At 43.6% G+C, this 17,205-nt stretch overlaps 1 protein-coding gene across 2 annotated transcripts in view; it reads left to right on the top strand.

Annotated features, from left to right (window-relative positions):
* Nucleotides 1–17,205, top strand: part of COG7 (component of oligomeric golgi complex 7) — an 82,868-nt gene that overhangs the window by 31,716 nt on the left and 33,947 nt on the right. For both annotated transcript variants that reach the window (XM_057748325.1, XM_057748326.1), the window contains 5 exons: nt 4,258–4,456; nt 8,419–8,546; nt 9,509–9,663; nt 13,907–14,023; nt 16,087–16,152. In XM_057748325.1, the coding sequence (XP_057604308.1) occupies nt 4,258–4,456; nt 8,419–8,546; nt 9,509–9,663; nt 13,907–14,023; nt 16,087–16,152 (665 nt within the window). The remainder of the gene's footprint in view (nt 1–4,257; nt 4,457–8,418; nt 8,547–9,508; nt 9,664–13,906; nt 14,024–16,086; nt 16,153–17,205) is intronic.

Raw genomic sequence — 17,205 nt, 5'->3', positions numbered from 1 at the left:
TTTATGCTGTTGAGTTATAGGAGTTCTTTATATGTTCTGGATATTAATCCCTTGTCAGTTATATGATTTGCAGATATTTTCTCCCATTCCATTGGTTGTCTTTTCACTTTATTTGTAATGTTCTTTGATTAAACACATTTTAAATTTTGATGTAGTCCAATTTATCTATTTTTTTCTTTTGTTGCCTGTGCTTCTGGTGTCATACTTAAGAAACTATAGTCATCCCTTGGTATCTGCAAGGAATTGATCCAGGAACTGCCCGCCACCATGGATACCAAAGATCCATGGATGCTGAAGTCCCTTATATAAAACGGTGCTGTATTTGCATACAACCTATGCACAGCCTCCTATGTACTTTAAATCATCTCTAGATTACTTATAATACTTAATACAATGTAAATAATTGCTGGTATGCAGTAAATTCAAGTTTTGCTCTTCAGAACTTTCTGGAGGGTTTTTTTTCCCCCCTGAATATTTTTGATCTGCAGCTGGTTGAATCTGTGGATGTGGAACTTGCAGATATGGGGTCCAACTGTTGCCAAATCCAAGATCATGAGAATTTTGGCCTATGTTTTCTTCTAAGAATTTTATAGTTTACTTTTAACATTTAGGTCTGATTAATTTTGAGTTAATTTTTGTATATGGTATAAGGTAAGGGTTCAACTTTTTTCTTTTTTTCTTTTGCATGTGTCTGTTCAGTTTTCTGAGCACCATTTGTTGAAAAGACTGTCCTTTACCCACTGAATGGTTTTGGCACCCTTGTTGAAAATCATCTGATCACATATGTGTATTTCTGGTCTCTGTATTCCATTCTATTGGGCTATATGTCTGTCCTTAAGCAAGTACCACACTGTTTTGACTATTATAGCTTTATGTAAGTTTTGAAATTGGAAAGTGTGAGATAGCCAATGTTCTTCTTTTTCAGTATTGTTTTTGCTATTTAGGGTTCCCTGAAATTCCATATGAATTTTAGGATGGGTTTTCCTTTTTCTCCAGAAAACACCTTTGGGATTTTAATGGAGATTGCATTGAATATGTAGATGGCTTTGGGTAGTATTACCATCTTAACAATATTAAGTCTTTCAGTCCATGAACATGGCATGTCTCCATTTTTTTGTGTGTATTCTTTAATTTCTTTCAGCAGTGTTTTGTCATTTTCAGTGTACAAGTATTTCTGTTCCTTAGTTACATTTATTTTCTTTTTTTTAATTAATTAATTAATTTATTTTATTGACTGTGTTGGGTCTTTTTTTGCTGTGCGCGGGCTTTCTTTTAGTTGCGTTGAGTGGGGGCTACTCTTCGTTGTGGTGCGCGGGCTCCTTATTGCCATGGCTTCTCTTGTTGTGGAGCACGGCTCTAGGCGCGTGGGCTTCAGTAGTTGCAGCACATGGGCTCACTAGTTGTGGCTCACGGGCTCTAAAGAGCAGGCTGAATAGTTGTGGCACACGGACTTAGTTGCTCCACGGCATGTAGGATCTTCCTGGAGCAGGGATCGAACCCGTGTCCCCTGCATCGGCAGGCGGATTCTTAACCACTGCGCCACCTAGGAAGCCCTACATTTATTTTCTAAATGCTTTATTCTTTTTCTTGCTATTATAAATGGGATAATTTTTAAATTTCCTTTTCAGATTGTTTGAATAAAATTGCTAATGTAGAAATGCAAGTGATTTTTGCTTGCTGATTTTCCATCTTGCAACTTTGTTGAATTTGTTTATTAACTCTAAAGGTTTCTTTTTTTTTTTAAATTTGTTAGGATTTTCTACATACAAGATTACATCATTTGTGAAAAGAGATAACGTTACTTTTTCCTTTCCAATTTAGATGCCTTTTATTACTTTTTCTTGTCCAGTTCTTCAGGCTAGAACTTCCAGAATTATGTTGAATAAAGTGGCAAAAGCAGGCACCCTTGTCTTGTTCCAAGTCTTAGGGGAAAGGCTTTTGATCTTTCACTATTGAATATGATGGTTTTTCTGATTTGGCCTTTATCATGTTAAGGAGGTTCCTTTCTATTCCTAGTTTATTGTGTTTTTTTCAGTTATGAAAAGGGTGTTGAATTTTGTCAGATGCTTTTTCTGCATTAATCGAGGTGACCATATTTTTTTTCCCCTTCATTCTGTTAATATAGTGTATTACACTGACTAGTTTGGTATGTTGAACCATTCATTCTGGAGATCAATCTCACTTGGTCAGGGTGTGTAATCCTTTTAATATGCTGCTAAATTCAGTTTACTTGTATTTTTTAAAAATTTATTTATTTATTTTGGCTGCATTGGATCTTTGTTGCTGTGCGCAGGCTTTTCTCTAGTTGTGGCGAGTGGAGGCTACTCTTTGTTGCGGTGCATGGGCTTCTCAGTTTGGTGGCTTTTCTTGTTGCAGAGCACGGGCTCTAGGTGCAAAGCCTTCAATAGTTGCAGTGTGTGAGCTTCAGCAGCTGTGGCATGCAGGCTCAGTAGTTGTGGCTTGCAGGCTCCAGAGCACAGGCTCAGTAGTTGTGGCGCATGGACTTAGTTGCTCCACAGCATGTGGGATCTTCCTGGACCAGGGCTCGAACCCATGTCCCCTGCGTTGGCAGGCGGATTCTTAACCACTGTGCCACCAGGAAAGTCCCTGAGAAGGATTGGTATTAATTCTTTTAATGCTTGGTAGAATTTACCAGTGAAGCCACCTGGTTCTTGGTTTTTCTTTGTTGGGAGATTTTTGACTACTGAGTCTGTCTCCTTACTAGTTATTCAGATTTTCTGTTTCTTCTTGAGTCATTTCTGGTAAATTGTATTTCTAGGAATTTTTGTCCATTTTATTTAGGTTATCCAGTTTGTTAGCATATAACTGTTCATAATATTCTCTTTTAATTTCTGTAAAACTGGTAGTAAATGTCCTCAGCTTCATATCCAATCTTAGTGATTTGGGTCTAATATCTTTTTTTAGTCAGTGCATAAAATGTTTGACATTTTGTTAATCTTTTAAAAGAATCAACTTCTAGTTGTATTGATTTTCTTCAGTGATTTTCTGTTCTCTGTTTCATTTACCTCTGCTCTAATCTTCATTATATCCTTTCTTCTGCTGGTTTTGGGTTTATTTTCTTCCTTTTCTGGGCCCTTAATGTGTATAGTTTAGGTTATTGATTTGAGATATTTCTGCTTTTTTAATGTATGCATTTATAGCTATAAATTTTCTCCTTTGCACTGCTTTTGCTGTATCCTATATGTTTTGGTTTTCATTTTCCTTCATCTCAAGATATTTTCTAATAAAAATGTGAATTTATTGATTTTATAATTTTTAAAGTTACACTTTCTTTTTGGCCTTAGTGTTGCATAAGAACAGTCATATCTTGTTTCATATTTGTACATATTTAAGTTACATTATAATAAAAAAGCATTTAAGCAACACTGGAGGTCTCTGAGAACCTCACTCTTAATGTACCATGTACATTTTTCAAGTTTGGTCCAAGATATCCATAGTATGTAGAAGGGGGAAAAAAGTCTCTTAATGACTGAGTGAATCTGTACTCTAAAAGGTTCTGGACGCGGTATTCCCAGTGGTCTTTAGAATAGCAGATACATCCCTGTTACTGAAGATCTGTGTCAAGGGGAGAGGTGGCTGCAGGCTGGTCTGCAGATATGCTTAAAGATCCTCCAGCTGACTCGGTGAATTGCTCTTCTTTAAGTCTGTCTGTTCCCCACCACCCACACCCTTCCAGTTTCTGCATTTCATCTTCACCGTCTTATCTCTAGCCAATTTTTGGTGACCATCTAAATGCTACATGTGATAGATTTGAAAATAGGTATTTGGGACCAGCAAAAGGCACGATGTAGCCAGTTGTTCTGGACGAGGTGCAAGTGTTGCTAGTTTACTTGGCTTTCTGAGCGTCTTCACATTGGTGCTGGGGAAAGCTTCGGGCTTATAGCTCTTGACTAGACCACTTCCCAGCTCGGAGGGATTTTTTTCTTTTTTTTTTCCATAGCAATAAGCACCTGTATTTATGTATGTATGTATTCATTCCATCTTTACTGGAGTATAATAGCTTTACATTGTTGTGCCAGTTTCCACTGTACAGCAAAGCGAATCAGCTGCATTTATACGTATATCCCCATATCCCCTCCCTATTGAGCCTCCCTCCCACCCTCCCTACCCCACCCCTCTAGGTCATCAGCAGTCATCAAGTTGATCTCGGAGGGATTCTCTTGAGTGATCCAGGAGTCTGCTTCTTTAGAAGATGTGCTCCTGTGTGCTGATGCACATGCCTCTCCTTCCCTGCAGGTTTTCAAGAACCCCCACGAGGTGGTGACTGTGCTGCTGAGTCAGGCCCTGGGTGCCCTGGTGCCCTCCCTGCCCGTCTGCCTCAGCTCCGGAGTGGAGAGGGCAGGGCCCGAGCTGGAACTCGTCAAGCTGCTGGAGTTCTACGACGCCACCGCCCACTTCGCCAAGGGGTTGGAGATGGCACTGCTGCCCCACGCACGTAAACATCCCTCCTCCCGGCTCTCTGGCTTGTCTTTACTTGCTCTTTTTGAAGCTTCTGGGACCTGGGTTTGTTTGCCTTTTCCAGTGACTGATTTTACAGAAATGGAAGAGATCAGTGTTTTCCTTCCTAACAGATATGAACACCTTTTCCGTGAAAACATTGCCATGTGGAAATAATCGTTGCTTAACATGTTTGTCTAGCTCCAGTGCTGCCTGGGTGCTTCACACACTGTGGGGGAAGTGCTAGACACTTCTGCGGGGGCTTAGAAGCTAAAAGGCAGGTAGACATTAGTGTCCTCTTCCTTTCAAGGCATTACAGAACCTCGGGCAAGTCAACCTAAAAAGTAAGTTAAGAGAACAAATGGATTAGAGGAGCTTTTTTTTTGATAGGACAACAGCAAGCTTTTAAGGGCAGAGGTGCTGTATTAGGACTAAGAGTGGCTGTAGGGAAAATGGGCTTTCCCCAGCTGCCATCTGAGAGCAAAGCACTCCTTTTCCATTTTCCTTTTTCCCATTCGGGCAAACAGTGCGTGGTGTGTTGCATTTCCCTAGCTGTTTCCCATCTATGTTAAAAGCATCATACACTTGTAAGTCATACAGACCTCATGAAGAATGCTGCTGTCAAATCAGGAAATTGCTTTAGGAAGGCCTGCTTCTGCCGTTTAGCTGTTGTGTGTCACTGATTTGGTTTATTTAATAGTTGTTCTCTTTAATTACCTCGTGTATAATTTCCTCGTACATTCCTGGGAGTGTGTTTATCGTTCGAGTTCCTGATGATTCATCGGTGTTTTTGGCACACTCACTGGTCAGGCCTTGGTTGTGGGAGAGGCACAGTGGTTGTGGGTGGCTTCCAAGGGACCTGGGTGCTGTTGTCCTCGTGGCTGAAGAGTAGGCTGAGCGTCCTGCGGGAGCAGAGAGGAATGAAGGCAGGGCGAGGAGCAGGTTGCTTTCCTCCCACTGGTGATGGGCAGTATTGAAGAAGAGAGAGCCACCCTCTGAAGAATCAGATGCAGAACGTGCTTTGTTAGTCAGCCATGGAGGTCAGCCATTAGATTTTTTTTTTTAATAAATTTGTTTATTTATTTTATTGCCTATGTTGGGTGTTTTTTGCTGTGCGCGGGCTTTCTTCAGTTGCGGCGAGCGTGGGCTACTCTTTGTCGTGGTGCGCGGGCTCCTCATTGCCGTGGCTTCTCTTGTTGCGGAGCACGGGCTCTAGGCGCACAGGCTTCAGTAGTTGCAGCACATGGGCTCAATAGTTGTGGCTCACGGGCTGTAAAGTGCAGGCTCAACAGTTGTGGCGCACGGGCTTAGTTGCTCTGCAGCATGTGGGATCTTCCTGGAGCAGGGATCGAACCCGTGTCCCCTGCATTGGCAGGCGGATTCTTAACCACTGTGCCACCTAGGAAGCCCCCAGCTGTTAGATTTTTAATGATTCCTATCGAGGTTTTCAAAAAAATATATGCATTTTTTAATTTAAAAGTACTTTGGAAACACACCCAAAAATAAAAATAAAAAAGAATAAAAATGAGCCATAATCTCATGACTCAGAGAGAGCCATGGGAACATTTTATTTCCTCCCAGTAATTCAAATATAAGTATACATTTTCACAAGTATATATAAAATATATGCACATATAAATATTTACACGTATAATTGTATATGCACATACACATTTAAAAATATTAGTTTATATGATCTTATAGTCTTTTTTGCCCAAATTAATATAATGAGCATTTTTTAATATCATTAAATATATTCCTAAGACTTGGTTTTTAATGACCATTTGATAACTATGGCTTACTTTAATTTTTTTTAATTAATTAATTTATTTATTGGCTGTGTTGGGTTTTCGTTGCTGCACATGGGCTTTCTCTAGTTGCGGTGAGTGGGGGCTATTCTTAGCGGTGTGTGGGCTCCTCATTGCCGTGGCTTCTCTTGTTGTGGAGCACAGGCTCTTGGCACATGGGCTTCAGTAGTTGCGGCATGTGGGCTCAATAGTTGTGGCTTACGGGCCCTAAAGCATAGGCTCAGTAGTTGTGGCACACGGGCTTTGTTGCTCTGCAGCATGTGGGGTCTTCCTGAAGCAGGGATCGAACCTGTGTCCCCTACATTGGCTGGCGGATTCTTAACTACTGCGCCACCTAGGAAGCCCTTACTTTAATTTTTTAATCCATGATTATAAATAAAACTTTGATGAACAATCTTACACATTAATTTTGGATCCCAACTTTGATTATTCCTTGGGATAAATTTGAAAATTACAATTGCTAATAAATGAAAAACTTAAAGATGTTTGTCACATTCTGCTTTTTAGAAAGTTTCTACCTGTTTTCATGTCCATCAGTAGTAAATGAGGCTGTTCATTCCCCCTCACTAGCACTAGGCTGTATCTTTTTTTTTATTACTTAATTTATTTATTTTTATTGGCTGTGTGGGTCTTCTTTGCTGCGTAGGGGCTTTCTGTAGTTGCAGGGAGCAGGGGCTACTCTTCATTGTGGTGCTCGGGCTTCTCACTGCAGTGGCTTCTCTTGTTGCAAAGCACGAGCTGTAGGCCCACAGGCTTCAGTAGTTGTGGAGCATGTGCTCATCGGTAGTTGTGGCTCGCAGGCTCTAGAGCGCAGGCTCAGTAGTTGTGGCGCACGGGCTTAGTTGCTCTGTAGCATGTGGAATCTTCCCAGACCAGGGATCGAACCTGTGTCCCCTGCATTGGCAGGCAGATTCTTAACCACTGCACCACCAGGAAAGTCCTACAATTATTTTTCATGACCCTGTTATGAATAGGTCAAAATGTATTTATTCATTCAGCTACAAATGGACTAGTTCTAGAGTGCTGGATGCTGAGGATGCTGTGCTAAGCAAAACCAGACAGTCCCTGCTCTCATACAATGTACATTCCAGTGGGAAACAACCAAATAATCACACTAATGAGTGTATACTTACAAAGTGAGGTGAGTACTTTGATGAACAGCAAAATGGTTCTGAGCAAATAAAGATGATTGAGACTAGCAGGCTTGAGCTGAGTGAGTACTGAAGGAAGACTAGCCGTGAACCAGATGAAGAGGGTTAGGGAAGAACAAGGTTGTTCAGACAGAAGCAGCGGCAGGTGGCCAGAGGGGAGCTTCTGAGGAACTGAAAGAAGGCTGGAGGCTAGGGGAATAGTGAAGGAGGCTGAGGCTGTAGGAGTCCTAATAAGGGTAGCTGGCATTTATTAAGTGCTTACACATGCTAGACACATACTCTTTTACATAATCTCCAGTTACGCCTTATAAAATTGATGCCATTATCAACCTCATTTTATAGTTGAGGAAACAGACATTGAAAAGCTAAGTCATTTGTACACAGTCACCTAACGAGGAAGCCGTAGAGCTTCAGTAGAAGAGCCTTCACCCTTAACTACCACCCTCTTTCACCTCCCAAGGTCAAGTGATGCAGAACCTTGTAGTCTATGGAAAAGATTTTGGATTCCAACTGAAGAGATAATTCTTAGGAGTTGAATTGCTGTGCCATAGAATACGCACATTAATATTTTTACGTCATTGAATATAGGGATTTTTGGAATGCCTAGTGTATGGGGTATCCTGATTCTGTAAAATCCTGGGAAGGCTCCAGGTGGAAAACGGTCTTTCCGCAGAGCCTTTCCTCTGTAGCAGTTCTTGAACTTGACCCCGAAGAGGGTTATCACTTGAGGAGGTTCTTGACTATGACGTGTTGTGGGATTAAGAGGATCGGTATCTTAAATAGTGCTTTAGGCAAATAATACACAAAGCTGAAATCTATCAAAATATTTGCTGACATGATCGTTGCACCTTCTGTGACTGGTAAAAGCAGATGAACAGAAAGTAGTTGCCCCTGACATGAAATTGCAGAAGTGCCAGGAGCATTCCTTTCACCTGTTGTTTTCCAGCCGTTAATTTCCGATTCCTTGTTCATTATTGCTTTTAATTTCCGATTCCTTGAAGATGAGCAAAACCTAGTGAAAGTCACGGAGCTGGTGGATGCCGTGTATGGTCCGTACAAACCCTACCAGCTCAAGTATGGCGACATGGAAGAGAGGAACCTCCTTATCCAGATCAGCGCGGTGCCTTTGGTAATGCCGTAGTGCTGGCCTTGGCCATTTAGGAATCTTTCCGTTTGCCAGGCTGCTGTGGTTGGGGGTGGGTGGGATGCATCGGAGAAGGTGAGAGGTGGCATCAGGAATGCAAAGAGTGGAAACAGGTGTGCAAACAATGAGCAGTAAGTGCTTCCTGGGCTCTTGTAATCCCAGTGTAAAATGAAACCACAGATGTGCTACCAGTTTTTTTTTATTTAAAATCCCCATTAAAGGCCTAGCAAAACTCAGAGGCTTAAATCTTCTCGAGAGTAAGTTGATTATCTGTAAGTTGATTATCTCCCTGACTCAGTCATTATTATGCAGTCTTTTGTTTAAGGCAAATGCAAATGGACACGGGCTGAACCTTCCTGGAAGGTGCTCTAGGGCCAGGTTCACCAGGTGGGCACCAGAGGGGAATTTCCATTGCAGATATTAAGGTTGTCTAGCGTGACGTGAGTTGACATCTAAGAATAGATCTTACAGTAGTTAAAATCTGCTGCCTCCTGCCATTTTCCCATTTTCTAAGGATGTGCCTAGAAAGTCCGTTCCGCTCAGTTATGTTCTTGCCCTGGAAGGAAGCATTTTCCTTTCACTACATTCTTTTGGACTGTGTGACGTGGAGAATTCAAACCCTAGCTAGAGAGCCAGAGAGAGAGAGAGATACCGTCTTAATCACAGAAAAAGAAGAAAGAGATGAAAAATATAAGGATAAATGTAAGGATTTGATCATGCTTTTTTGGCCAGGAGTTTGTTTCTGTGATTTCACTGGCCACTTAGACTGTTCTTCCCTAGGTCAGGCTCTTAAAGAGCTGTCACAGTTTGGGACTGCATTTCTGATGTACCTGTTAAGTGTTTTTACCATGAATGAGGGAGGTTTGGAGCTCTCCCCAACTTAATGTTGTCTATTCACTTGTTCTTCTGTCTGAGGCAGATTTTTTTTGTCTCTCTTTGCCAACCAGGAACACGGGGAGATCATTGACTGTGTGCAGGAGCTGAGCCACTCTGTGAACAAGCTGTTTGGCCTGGCTTCTGCAGCCGTCGACAGATGCATCAAGTTCACCCACGGCCTGGGAGCCTGTAGCCTGCTGACGGCCCTGAAATCCCTCTTTGCCAAGTAAGGCTGGGGTGTGGGGCTGGGGCCCGCCTCATTGCAGAACGATGTCTCTTCCAAATGAAAATGTGTGTGTCCTGTTATCCCTGCTATTCCTGCCATGAACCCTGGAGAGGCACTTACACCTGAGCCCAAGGGGGTGTTCTTAAGGATGTTAAGAACATTGTGGCACATTTGTAATGGTGGAGCATTGGAAGCAAGCTGAATGTCCATCAGTTTGGAAATGGCCAAATAAGATATGGTAAATTCGTACGAGGGGAGTTCCCTATGTGGCAGTTAAGGCGTTAATTAGATTCACACGTAACAACCTGGATAGATCTCAACACATACTGTTGAGTGAATGAAAGGTTGCAGATTACTGTATACAGTCTCATACAGTGTGTGAAAGGAATATACAAAACATAGAGTCTATTTTCTGTAGCAGGGTTCAGCAGATTTCTGCCAAGGGCCTTGGAGTCAGTGGAGACTTTCGTAGTGCACTGCCCTAGTAACACAAGAGCAGCCAGAGACAACACATACGTGAGTGGATGTGGCTTTGTTCCATTAAAACTTCATTTACAAAAAAACAGGAGTGCCAATTCCTGTTCTGGATCTTTTTTGTTACTTTAAAACGCATCATGTATTCCTGTAGCAGAGAGGTCAGCAAACTCTAGCTCATGAGCCAAGTCTGTTTTGGTGAAAGTTTTTGTAAAACTTATCACCATGCCCATTCACTTACCTATGGCCTGAAAATTCTCACTATGAAGTTAGAGCTGAGTAGTTAGGACAGAGACCTTGTGACTCTCAAAGCCTAAAATACCTGGACCTTAACAGAAGAAGTTTGCTGAGCCCTCACATGGAAGGTTAGGCAACACACGCAAAAGACTGGTTATCTTTGGGGAGATGAGGAGAGACGAAGGTGGTGGTCATAGGGGATTTAGCTTTATTTGTTATTTTCTGATTTTTTAAAAATTAAAAATATAAATTAATGTACATTTAAAATGTAATTAAAAATATAAAATAAAAAAATATATAAAATCATGCTAAGTGAAAGAAGCCAGTAACAAAAGACCACTTGTTGTATGAGTCCATCTATAGGAAATGTCCAGAACAGGCACATCTATAGAGAGAGAAAATAGATGAGTGGCTGCCTAGGGCTGGCGAGAGGGGAGCATCTGGAGGAGATGGCAGATGACCACTAAAAGTTATGGGGTTTCTTTTCGGGATGATGAAAATGGTTGTTAAGTTGATTGTGGTGATGGCTGCACAACTGGTTTTTGTGACTACCCTAAAAACCTTTTTAAAAATAATTAATTAATATTTATTGGCTGTGTTGGGTCTTCCTTGTTATGTGCGGGCTACCTGTAGTTGCAGAGAGTGGGGGCTACTCTTCATTGCGGTGCGCAGGCTTCTCATTGCAGTAGCTTCTCTTATTGTGAAACAGGCTCTAGGCACGGGGGCTTCAGTAGTTGTGGCACACGCGCTTAGTTACTCCATGGCATGTGGAGTCTTCCTGGACCGGGGATCGAACCTGTGTCCCCTGCATTGGCAGGCGGATTCTTAACCCCTGTGCCACCAGGGAAGCCCCCCTAAAAACCTTTGAATTGTGTGATATGTGAATTAAATCACAATAAAGCTGTTAAAAGAAAGAAAGAAGGGGGAGCCAAAATGAAGTTTTACATAGAAAAAAGAAAAAGAAATCAATTTAAGGCTGGATTCTCTGACCTGTGTAATTGAGGTGTCAGGGCCCTCGGGAGGTTAGATGCTTCAGTCTGTAGCTTAATAGACAAATACATTCTTAGGCTCTCCAAGACATCTTGTTCTAGAATGAAGTTACCCCAAGTCTCAAGAAATTCCTCGTATTGAACTGAATGCTCTTTTGCTGCTGCAGGTTTAGGGAGCTCTTATCATTCCAGAAATACTCAGCATGCCCCTGTGAGCTCTGAGGGCCCTTGGACCCAGTGCTGTTGGTCACTGCCACGGGCAGTCTGCACTTCCCAGGGCAGCTCACGGGAAGGCACTGAGGGCTGTGAGGTCACGTGCCCTGCCTGAGACGAGGGGGAGCCAGGTGAGCCCAGACGTGTCCCCCAGAAAGAGAAACATCAACAGCAATTTTAATCAAATAAAATTTACCTCTCTGCCATCAACCGGGAGTTTGTGGATAAAATAACTTTGTTTTGAGATCTAAAACTTTTATTATAAAATAAAAAAAGTAATGCTTTTAGAAATATATATATATTTAAATACGAAAAGGTGTAAAAAGGTGAGAGTCTTCCTCCTTTCCTGCCCATCCTTAGTCCTTCTCCTCGGGAGTCACAAGTTTTAAACATTTTGCTTTTAGTCTTTTCAGTCTTTTCTCCAGACTTTAAAGATTTTTTTTTGTTTATCACCTCTTACTATTATGTCTTGACTCAACTCTGAAAAGTGAGGAACTGATCCTCCTTGAGGCTGGTCCTCTTTCTTATCCCCTCCCCTCCCAGTTCTTGTTGGTGATATTTTCACTTTTAGTTCTTCTGTTGGTTACTTCAATTACTTCATTTTAAAAAGTAATACAAATTCATATTAAAAATTCAAACTGTACAAAAGGATATATGATGAAACCAAGTCACTGCTCTAGAAGGGAAGGTTTAGAAGCTGCCAAGACAGCTGATGTTTATAAAATTAGTCAGGGAAACGAGGGTGACACTAACTTGCCCAGGGTTCAAGTGGGACCTTGTTCAGGAGTGGGGAGGTTTTGGGGATGGCATTCAGGAAGGCAGGGGTAGGGAGGTTGGAGGACGCAGGTGGGGCAGGAGGAGATTGGCCTAACTTGGACTGGGCTGAAGCCGTAGAATACAGCCGCTGACGGTGTGTTGCAGGGTGAGGGGCGTTACAGCTGTGACGGGAGCCTGGGCCCTGGACCTGGAGCCACCTGGGCTCAGATCCTGGCTCAGGCACTCACTAGCTGGGACCTTGGGTGGGTTAGTGCGCCTTTCTGAGTCTTGGTATCTTTTATTTGAGTAAACTGATGGTGATAATATCTCCTTTCCATGGTGGTTGTGAGTATTGAGTGAAAGCATATAATTAAAGCACCTAATGCAGCAGCTCTTACATGGTAGAGACACTTGGAAACATGTATTGTGAGAATCGAAAGGTTTTGGTACGAATGCCATAAAAACGTGATGTGATACACACATCATGTGCGAGTCCCACTATGGCTAAACAGTCAGCCCCCCACCCCCACCCCCAATGCTCGGCCACTGCTTACTGTCCGGGGACTCTGTCAGAAGCGTCTTCGGAGCTCGAGCATTGGACCGGGTGTTCTTCTTGTTTAATGTCCTTCAGCTAATGCACAGTTATGTTCTTCAACTGCCCCCTGTTAGTTTGTCTTGAGGCCCCTACCCCTACCCCAAGGAAAGCTGTCACCTCTCTCAGTGCAGAGGCAAGGTGCTGTCAATGGCATTTTGGTTTTGTAGCTTTTCAGGCCTGTGTGAAGGGAGCAGCAGCGGCCTTCGTCCTCAGTGAAGTTCCCTCCACCTACTTCTCTGAATGACCTTTCTCTCCACATGATGTTTTAAAACAGTCTTGGTTTTTTTGTCTTGTGTTTTTTGGTTTCTTTTTTGTTTTTGTTTTGTTTTGTTTTTTGGCTGCGTTGGGTCTTTGTTGCTGCACGCTGGCTTTCTCTGGTTGCGGCGAGTAAGGGCTACCCTTCATTGCAGTGCACAGGCTTCTCATTACGGTGGCTTCTCTTGTTGCAGAGCACGGGCTCTAGGTGCTTGGGCTTCAGTAGTTGCAGCACGTGGGCTCAGAAATTGTGGCGCACAGACTTAGTTGCTCTGCAGTATGTAGGATCTTCCCGGACCAGGGATCAAATCCTTGTCCCCTGCATTGGCAAGCGGATTCTCAACCACTGCGCCACCAGGGAAGCCCCTAAAACAGTTTTCTGAATCAGCTTCCAAAGCAGCGCCTCTATGAGGATGAGGGAATAATTTACCAGCATCATCTCTCACCTGGTTGGTCACAGAGTCTTGGTCTTGGTGGCTGTTCCCTTCCCCCTCATCTTGAGCATCTCTTAGAGCTGCTGTGCCAGGTGAGAAAGACAGTCCTGCCACATAGAGGAGACCTTTTCATGGTCAGAGCTTTATAAGTAGTGACAACCCGTGGTAGGATAGCCTCTGAAGGTGCTCTCAAAGTCATTAGCAGTTTGTCCAAAGCTGTGTAATCCCAGGTGTCTCTAGGTCTGAGGAGTTTATGATGACACCACTGTCCTGTCTTTCTTTCCCCGTAGGTATGTGTCTGATTTCACCAGTACCCTCCACTCAATACGGAAGAAGTACAGGCTGGATGATATTCCTCTCAGCTCCCTTTTTCAAGAAGATTGGACGGCTTTTCAGAATTCCGTTAGGTAAAGTAGGGGTAAACATGCATAATGTAGTATATAAAAATGATAAATGTGTTGTAAGGGTTTTTTTTTTTTTCTCTCTTTCACTGTTTTTTTTTTTTTTTAAAGCAAATACTCTAAACTGAAAACAAGCCAATACGCAAAAAAACCAAACCAAACCAACACCAAAAAGGCCCCTCTTGCTCTTAAAATATTTTTAAAAGTTCTTTATGAACTCATCTCCTTTGGTGACTTAAGTTTTTTATGCTTGGTTTGAGATTTTTTTTTTCCCCCTTTGCCTATCATTTTTACAGACCTAAAATAAGCTAGAGTTTTTATTTTAGAAAATGCACAGCTGATTGGATCCTGTTTCTGGATCTACGTGCCATAGCACTGAATGGTAAGGCAATGCTCTTTGGCCTGCAGAGAGCCATGTAAGAGTTCCGTGAAAGGCCTTGAGGTAACGCTTCCAAGTCATTGTCAGCAGACAGTTTCCGGGATAACCTGTGTGACCTGTGGGCCACTAGGTAGACACCCTGTCTCCCTAAGCCCTGAGGTCTGGTGGGAGTATGATTGGCAGTGGCCTGAGCAGTTTGGCCCTTGATATGTCCAGCCTGAGGGAACTCCCTGGCAGTCTAGTGGTTAGGACTCCGTGCTTCCACTGCAGGGGGCACGGGTTCGATCCCTAAGATCCTGCATGCCAGATGGAGTGGCCAAAAAAAAAAAAAAATCGGAAGCTCTGGGAGCACTGCGCCTGCGTGGTCCCAAGGCCATGACCCGAAGCCTCCGGCTGCCTAGGTGTGTGCCCTCGCTTGTGCTCGCACTGCTCTGTGGTCTCACAGCTGTGCTGCCGCCCTTGAGATAAAAAGCAGTTCAGCGGTTTCTCTTCCTTGCAGCCATTCTGTGCAGACAGACATTCTGAAAAGGCAAGCTGCTCTCCCCCACTTACATTTCTTGCCTGACTGCCGGCCTAGGTGGTATATGCAGGGTGCCTAGATCCAGACCCTCCAAAAGCTGTCTTTAATCAGGGTAAACCCAGGGCCTCCCAGGACCATTTGGAGTATTCCTCATGGGCTCCGAATTGAACGTTTATTTTTTGATGAAATTTAATGCTCTAGATGCTAACATCCCTTATCAGCTGTGGCGGCTTGGTACACCAGGAAATATTATGCACAAGGCTGTTTTGTTGTACCTGATGTGAGTGGAATACTTCACTTTCTCATAAACCTCTCTTATGATGGAATGCCTAGATATCCTGGTGATGATAGGCCTTTTAGGGAAAGTTAAAAGTTAACCAGACCTGAGATGTTTTTAATCCTTAGATTTGTCCTCACATTATAGTTTGGTGTTGAAGGACTCCGTGGCTGGAGTTTGAGGCCTAGCATAGAATTACTTGAAAATTAAAGGATTATTAAGTACAGAAATGATGATCATTCAGGCTTATCTCTGAGAAACAAATGGATTAATCTTCATCTGCCTTTCATGTGATCAGAGAGAAACAATTCTAGCATCAAAACAGTTTTTCTCTAACCTGGCAAATAGCAGGCAGCTCTTAAACATTAAATAATGAATTTGGGTTTTTAAATTTTAGATACGAAGAACTTCCAACCCACTTTGTTTGTTTTTTGTTTGTTTTGTTTGTTTTGGCTGTGCCACGTGGCTTGTGGGATCTTAGTTCCCAGACCGGGGATTGAACCCGTGCCCCTTGCGGTAGGAGTGCAGAGTCTTAACCACTGGACCGCCAGGGAATTCCCTCCAACCTCTTTTCTTAAGGACAAAGCCCAAAAGCAAGCTCAGTAGTTCTGGAGATGTGAAGTTACTCGAGATGGTGGTGGGTAGCACTGTGATTCACAGCAGAGAGACCCAGGAAGGGCGGACATTCAGAGGGACCAGCGTTTCCCTCCTACATGAATTGCTAACGGGTGCAACGTTTCAGGTAGGCCCTCAAATGGTTAACTGCTTTCCCACAACCCAGGACGCCACTGAAAGGGGTACATAGTTAGAATTTTTATGAATGAGACAATGTTTGTCCTGTAAATATCAGCATTCCAGATGCTTGAACTTGAAGTGCTTTTTGTTTTGCTTAGGATAATAGCCACCTGCGGAGAGCTCCTGCGGCAGTGTGGGGACTTTGAGCAGCAGCTAGCAAACAGGTAGGAGCGGGCTGTGGGCGGGTCCCGGGGCTCTGGGTCGGGGAAGATCTTGAGAGGGTTCACAGCAGAGCTCGAGGACTCTCTGCGCCTAGGATACGGGGTGTCAGTATTGTCACCATTCAACATTTATTGAGCACTTAAAAGGAGTAAGGCTCTGACCTGCTTGGCAACGGGCACATAATTTTCATGAGATATGGACGTTTCAGCCTGCACAAAGAAACAGCACTTGTTGTCTTCAAGTTATGAGTGGGCTGGGTTCCCACTGCATGTTTGTAAGTCAGTTATTGGAAATGGAAATAAATTCTGCCATAGAAGTGGCGTCATAGGCGGTGGTGGAGTCCCCTGGGCCAGCCCACAGAATGGGGATGAACCCAGCCAGCCTGCCTCCTGGGTTCTGCAGCAGGCGTCTGTGCTGCCATCGCGGGTCCCTTCTGCCCCTTTCTCCATTCTCATACCTGCCGGAGCTTTTACATTGCCCCGAAGTGACCCCATTCAGACCTGTTTTCCCCTCAAAGGGCTTCAGCTTCCCAAATGCTCTTCTTTCTTCCTTTCCGCGGAATCTCTCATTCCCTTGGGCTGCTGGTTTCTCTGTTCTGCGGCGTTCAGGGGAAGACGTCTGTTTCCTACAGTGGTGTGAGGGCCTAACTGCAGTCCCTCCACCTCCTTCTGGGATAACTCTTGGTTCTCCTGAAGTCACTCTGCAGGAGGGAGGTTCTGGCCGTGGTGCAACGTGAAGAGCAAGCTGAGGCCTCGGGACTGGGTGGATGGTAGGGCTGAGCTGCTGGGGAAGGAGGTCAGATTGGCCGCGGGGTCAGGGCTCTGAGTTGGTTATTTCTTCTTCTCGCCCCTCTTTGTCTCCTTTTATTTCTGAACCTACGGATTGCTTTCAAGTCCCAAGATTTCTCACAGTGGTTCTCATTATGGGGAAGCTTGCGGGGGTCGGGGTGGCGGTCGGAATGGGCAGCTGTTGCTGTTCGTGACTCCCAAACAGCCCAGCGTGGAGGTTATGTGACTTCTTGGATGAATAAAACCAGAGCACCATAGGCATACAGT

The sequence above is a fragment of the Hippopotamus amphibius genome, chromosome 9 (genome assembly GCF_030028045.1).
Source record: "Hippopotamus amphibius kiboko isolate mHipAmp2 chromosome 9, mHipAmp2.hap2, whole genome shotgun sequence".
NCBI lineage: Eukaryota > Metazoa > Chordata > Mammalia > Artiodactyla > Hippopotamidae > Hippopotamus > Hippopotamus amphibius.
This window is presented reverse-complemented; position numbering and strand designations above follow the sequence as displayed.